This window comes from Chiloscyllium plagiosum, chromosome 1 (genome assembly GCF_004010195.1).
Source record: "Chiloscyllium plagiosum isolate BGI_BamShark_2017 chromosome 1, ASM401019v2, whole genome shotgun sequence".
In the NCBI taxonomy this organism is placed as follows: Eukaryota; Metazoa; Chordata; class Chondrichthyes; order Orectolobiformes; family Hemiscylliidae; genus Chiloscyllium; species Chiloscyllium plagiosum.
In genome coordinates this window covers 95204784-95210574 of record NC_057710.1, presented here as the reverse complement: position 1 = coordinate 95210574, position 5791 = coordinate 95204784, and the positions used below count along the sequence as shown (strand labels likewise).

General features: G+C 38.0%; 1 protein-coding gene across 1 annotated transcript in view; it reads right to left on the bottom strand.

Annotated features, from left to right (window-relative positions):
- Positions 1-4856: 4856 nt before the first annotated feature.
- LOC122554991 (paired mesoderm homeobox protein 2B-like) overlaps positions 4857-5791 on the bottom strand; it is a 3605-nt gene continuing 2670 nt past the window's right edge. Inside the window, exon 4 of the mRNA XM_043700504.1 lies at positions 4857-4903. Coding sequence (XP_043556439.1) covers positions 4857-4903 — 47 coding nt within the window. The remainder of the gene's footprint in view (positions 4904-5791) is intronic.

Here is a 5791-nt window from a genome sequence, read left to right as displayed (position 1 = left end):
ATCAATTCATTTGTCCTTCTTTGCTGAATTCTAAAACTCGTCCAATTTTCAGGCTTACTACATTTTTGGCAACTTTATAAGCTTCCTCATTTGACCTAATATTTAACTTCTCACATTAGCCATGGTTTTCTCACTTTACCTAATGGGGATTTTTGCCTTATATATTTTTTTAAACGAGGCATTGTTTCTTTAAATACCGATTTACTGTCAAACTTTTAATGTATTTTCCTGATCCATCACAGCATTCCTGCCCCACAACATTTGTGCACATTAAATTTATCCAGTCTTATTCTTATCCAGTATAAATTAAAGTCACCCATGATTACTGAATTGTACTTCTTACATGGATATATAATTGCCTGTATTATACTGCACCCTGCATTACCATTATTCTTTGCTGTTTGAGAACCACTCCTATCAACGTGTTCTGCCCCTTGCTGTTTCTTACCTCAATCCAAACAGATAAGTATGTCCTTCCTCTCATTAATACATCAATTCCAGAACTTATTAGCATTACCCACTTTTCTTTTTGATTATCCTCCCAAAATATTGAATATACTTTAATATTCAGTCTCGAGTTTGCTACTATGACTCTGTAATTTTTTTAAATTCTCTCCTCGGATGAAGGCATTGTTGGCTGGCCAGCACTTATTGCCCATCCCTTGCTGCCTTCATGGTGGTGAACAGTCTTATCTATGCTACGTAACTCTGTGATCTGCTTATGTTGCTCGCAAGACAAAACTTCTCACGTGAAAATAAATTCAATTCTTGAACTCTGCAGTCGATGTGCTGTAGGAAGACCCACAATGGTAGAAGATACAGAGGCTTGATCACACGCGCCAACAGGTTCAATAACAGCTTATCCTCTGCTGTTATTAGACTGCTCAATGGACCTGATGAAGGGCGTTTGCCCGAAACGTCGATTCTCCTGCTCCTCGGATGCTGCCTGACCTGCTGGGCTTTTCCAGAACCACACTCTCAACTCTGATCTCCAGCAACTGCAATCCTCACTTACTCCCCGCTGAATAGGCCCCTCTAATTTTAAATTTAATTTTGATCTTGCTTTGTATATCTCTTGTACAGGTGCAACCTTGTATGCTTTACTCTATCTAAGCACTCTATGATCTATATGTCCTTGTTTGCTATGATCTGTCAGTACTGCTCGCAAAACAATTTTTTTCGCTGTGCTACTGTGACAACAATGAATCAAATCAAATTACATCGTCCTCCTTTACTTGATTGAGTGTGGTCAATTCACCTATCATTTTGCAAATGCTGTGTGTATTCAGGTAGAATTATTCATTTCTGTTTTTAAAAGCACTGTTCTGTAATTTGGCCCTGGTTGATTCTAGAATTATTTTTGTTGCTGTCTACTTTCATTTGCAGCTTTTCTACTTCCTATGATCAGCTTTGTTTTTATTCTATCTGAATTCCCTCTCAGGTTGCCCCTTCCCCAGCAATTAATTAAAACCTTGCCCAACAAATATACCTGTGAGAGACTGGTCCCGTTCCTACCAAGAGCAAGCCATCCTTCCCATAAAAGGTCCCCCACCTGTGACATCATAGAGTTCAAAGCCCCAGAAATCTAAAGTTGTCCCTCCTGCTTCACTTTTCAGCAATGTGCTCATTCACTCAATCATCACGTTTCTCATTATCATGCTACACTGGGAGTATTCCTAATACTTCTGCATGAACGTCTGGATTTTCAGTTTCTTCTCTCACAACTTAAAACCTACTTTCAGAACCTTATCACTCCTTCATTCTATATCATTGGTGCAAATGTGGACCATGACCTCTGCCTCTTCACCTTTCTCCAAGCGAATGACCTGCAGCAATGTGATAATGACCTGGCCATTTGTTTTTGAAATGCTGATTGAAGGATAAAGATCGATCATGAAATCTTCAACATCTGCCTAAGAGAGCTCAGAGGGTCTCCATTTATATCTCTTCTAAGAGACCTCCTACAATACAGGACTCCCAGTATTCAACTGGTGTCAGCCTAAAGCTTTGTGCTCACATTACTGAAGGGAAGTTAAAACTCACAATTTTTTGCTACCAATTGAATTATAGCTAACACGATGATGACAAACACTTCTATGTGGTTTGAGAAGAACACTTCCTTTGGAATAGTTTGATAATCCCATTCATGAGGTTATCACAAACAAGTACTCCTTTTAACAAGGGAATCTTTCATGACATATTGAAAATTCACAGCCAGACTGACTAGAATATAGAATTCCAATGACTGGTTAGAAATTTGCAAGATGAAAAACTCCATCGGTAAACTGAGATTGAGATCAACAGCCGGCGGAATTCCCATTATCGAATTCCTTTCTATGGAAACTTTATTGTAGCATCAAATATTGAAATCCCTTTTGTTTGAAAAGGTTCTTGGAATTTTATGAATTGACACCATTTTGGTTGATTTTGCGTCTATTTGATCACATTCTTTCTTAGGGCACTGGGGACTTGTACCAGCGTCTAATATCATTGATTGAAGCTCTCTTAGAATACAGTGTCAGGAATTCACACTTTGTCCACTTGATGGGAATTAGGGGTCACCCACCGGCATCAAAACTATTTGACATGATTCCCCAGCAGTTTAACAGACACCGACTATTTGATGGAAATCTCTTTTGGGAGACATAAAGAATTAAAACCTGATGGGAGTTCACGTAGAAAACCGGAGAGTGGCACCTAATCTGTTTGATCGCATCTGTACTGAAATATCAATAACTGGCTTCTGCAATCAGCTTGCATTCAGTAAGATCGTTGAGATACAAGATAATTTTCCAATCTCATACTAGAAAGTATTAGCACTAACCTAGGAAACCCATAACTTCGATTGTAGTCATTGCTTTATGTTGAGGAAATATTGTAGCAGCCTTTTCTTAAGTGATTCGTTATGGGATGGTTGATTCATTAATTATATTGGTCACCGGTATTTGCACAAGATGTCTGAGCAGGTTGTTGAAATGCTGCGATATGATGCGGAATCTTATAATAATAATAATGTGATTTTTCATATAAAAAAGGGAATTGCTTCAATTATTCGAGTGATTTTCGACATTATCAATGAAAATATGTCCTAAAGCGTTCTTTTCGTTTACACAGGCTGTTGTATAAGCGATAACCTTCTAGCAAAAGCACCCTCTTAAATGAGTATCGTTCGAAAATTATTTCGTATAAAAGGGAAAACGTGGAAATCGTTGCAGACATTTCTCTTCATAGATTCTCTTCGAATCTGTGGATTTATTGCCAGGATGTGGCTTTGCAAATATAAGTGCTACCAAAAGTCTTGGGAAATTAGGAAGCTGTCTTTGACACATGTTGGATGTGCCAACCACTGTACATGCCATTGAACACGCCCATTTACCACCGTTTCATCTTAACTGAGAGAGCATTTTGTTTTTCCTCTCACGGCCCTTAAATAATCTAGCTATCGTTGATATAAATTATTTGCCTTTAGTCGTAGCTTGGGTCGGTTTGTGTTTGCTAACTGCGTGGAAGGGGTCATGTGGCATAATGGTAATGTCCCTATCTCTGAGCCAAGAGACCCGAGCTCACATCCACTTTGCTCCAGAGGTTTGTAATAACATTATTGAGCAAGTTGATTACAAAATATCTTTCCTAATCACTCTATATTTCCATTGTCAACTAGCTACTTACAAAGAGCCAGTTATTACGGTCAGTTCACCCAGGACAAACCAATGTCCAGACTCAGTACTGCGTTTCAGATCTCCTCGCATCCCTCAAAGGCAGTAGGAGCATGCCGGGTTTGGTTTGTTTTGATGGTTATTGATAGTTGATGAGATGCTGTACCTGAGCAGTCAGATTTGAAAAACAAAGTACTGTTTTATTTTCGAAATAACAAATAGAATTTGCTTATTATAAGTCGATTCCCATTGCACTTGCTGTATGCAATATTCACTAATGTTCGAGGAATATGTTGCAAAATCAATCATTTTACATTTCGTTTGATCCCGCTCTTGCTTTTAATTAGCAAGGTAATGGTAAATATATACAGGTCGTCCTTCATAGGACAGTGGGAAAGACCTAATCGCCTCTTTATTAGTAAAATCTGAATAGTATGTAATTAACTTGCGTGGGCCAATTGGTGCCTACTTTACTCATTGTCCCTCACCACAGCCAGCATCAGCACAAAAGCAGATCATTTGATGATGTACAACTATCAGCGAAAATGCTGGAAATGTTCAGCATGTCACACAGCATCTACCGAGAAGCTGTTCCTCCCACAGATGCTGTCTGATCTGTTCAGTGTTTTTCGGTGTTTACCTCAGATTTCCAGCTCTGCAGCATTTTGCTTTTATAATCTGATCGTATATTTTGTTGTCGTCTGTGGAATCTTGTCGGGGGAGGTTTGACTGTCACGATGACAGTGAATATACTTCAAAAGTACACATCTTAAGGCGCTGAAAGGATTTAATAAATGCAGGTTTAATCGCCTTTACACCCTCGGTTTACATGATATTAACTTACAATAACTTTTGCTTGTTTTATTGTGTATGTTTACGCAACAAATCTGAAATCATTTTATTGATTCTACTTTAAGCAACAAGAACATAATCCATTCATCTCAATTCGTCGTAAGATCTTTATCAGTTCAGGGAAATCCAACATAATTCTAAGAGTTTTTTTAAAAAGACGAGCGAAACATTGTAGCTGTTTATTCAAATTGAAACATCCTTTTCTGTGATTAGCTGAGACATTCGTCTTCAAGAAGAAAGGGGTTAATGCAATGGATTGATAATTAACTTTTCGGATATGTAGACAGCACAAAGTGAAACTGCAGCATTAATCAGCAAATGGGTTTTGCCTTTTTTATTATTATGATTTCACAGTTCTGCTTCTGTCGTCTCTGGTATTTCCATCAAAGATGACACTTAAAAATGAAAACTAATACAATCACAATCTGTTTATAAATACTGTAATTCAAACCACTCCATTTAAAAATGTGTTTGAGCTTCTCCACACAAGACGAAACAGATGTTAATATATATTAGAATAATGTTCACTCTATGTCGGCCAACAATATTTAAGAAATTCACATTGACATTCTCCTGTAGCCTGGAGCTGACAACACACAGTTGCTACCCTGTTTTAGGTTACTTTTTATCCCTCAGCCCCTAGGCCATATCGCCACAGCTTTAGTAACAAAAAACAGAAACATATTCCAACCTTTGCTTCGCATTTTATTATCAACAATCAAGTTAATGGTACACTTTTGGAAAACTATATGCACACGTAGAAATATTTCCCTTATTTAAATATAAGCATCCATTATACCACATATAAATAATTCTGAACTCCTGAACATAATTTATGAGGATTATGCTCACCATAATTTCGAACGAGAGAGAGGTGTTGGGGGCGGAGAGGACGGTAACATGCATTTAACAAAAATATATACCATTATTATTATAATATGAACCAGCTTTTACCTAAACAAAATAACTCAACCCGTGATGATCAGTTTTGTATTGAATTATCCATAAACACACTCTAGATAGACTACAAGGTGTGTGTGGTGGGGTGGGGTGGGAGGGGAAGGGATTAGGGAAGGGAGGGTCTTTTAAGGTCAACTAGAGAAGACAATTTATACTGAGAATAACACTTACAGTTTAGTCACAGAACACCGCTGTAGAAAGACACACAAAATGTTTTTTTTTGTTTTTTTTTCCCTTAAACATTTTTTTGAAATCCCAGTGTTGGAAGGACGAGGGGTGGGGGTGGGGGGTGGGGAGGGTAAAGGGTTCAGAACATGCTGCTT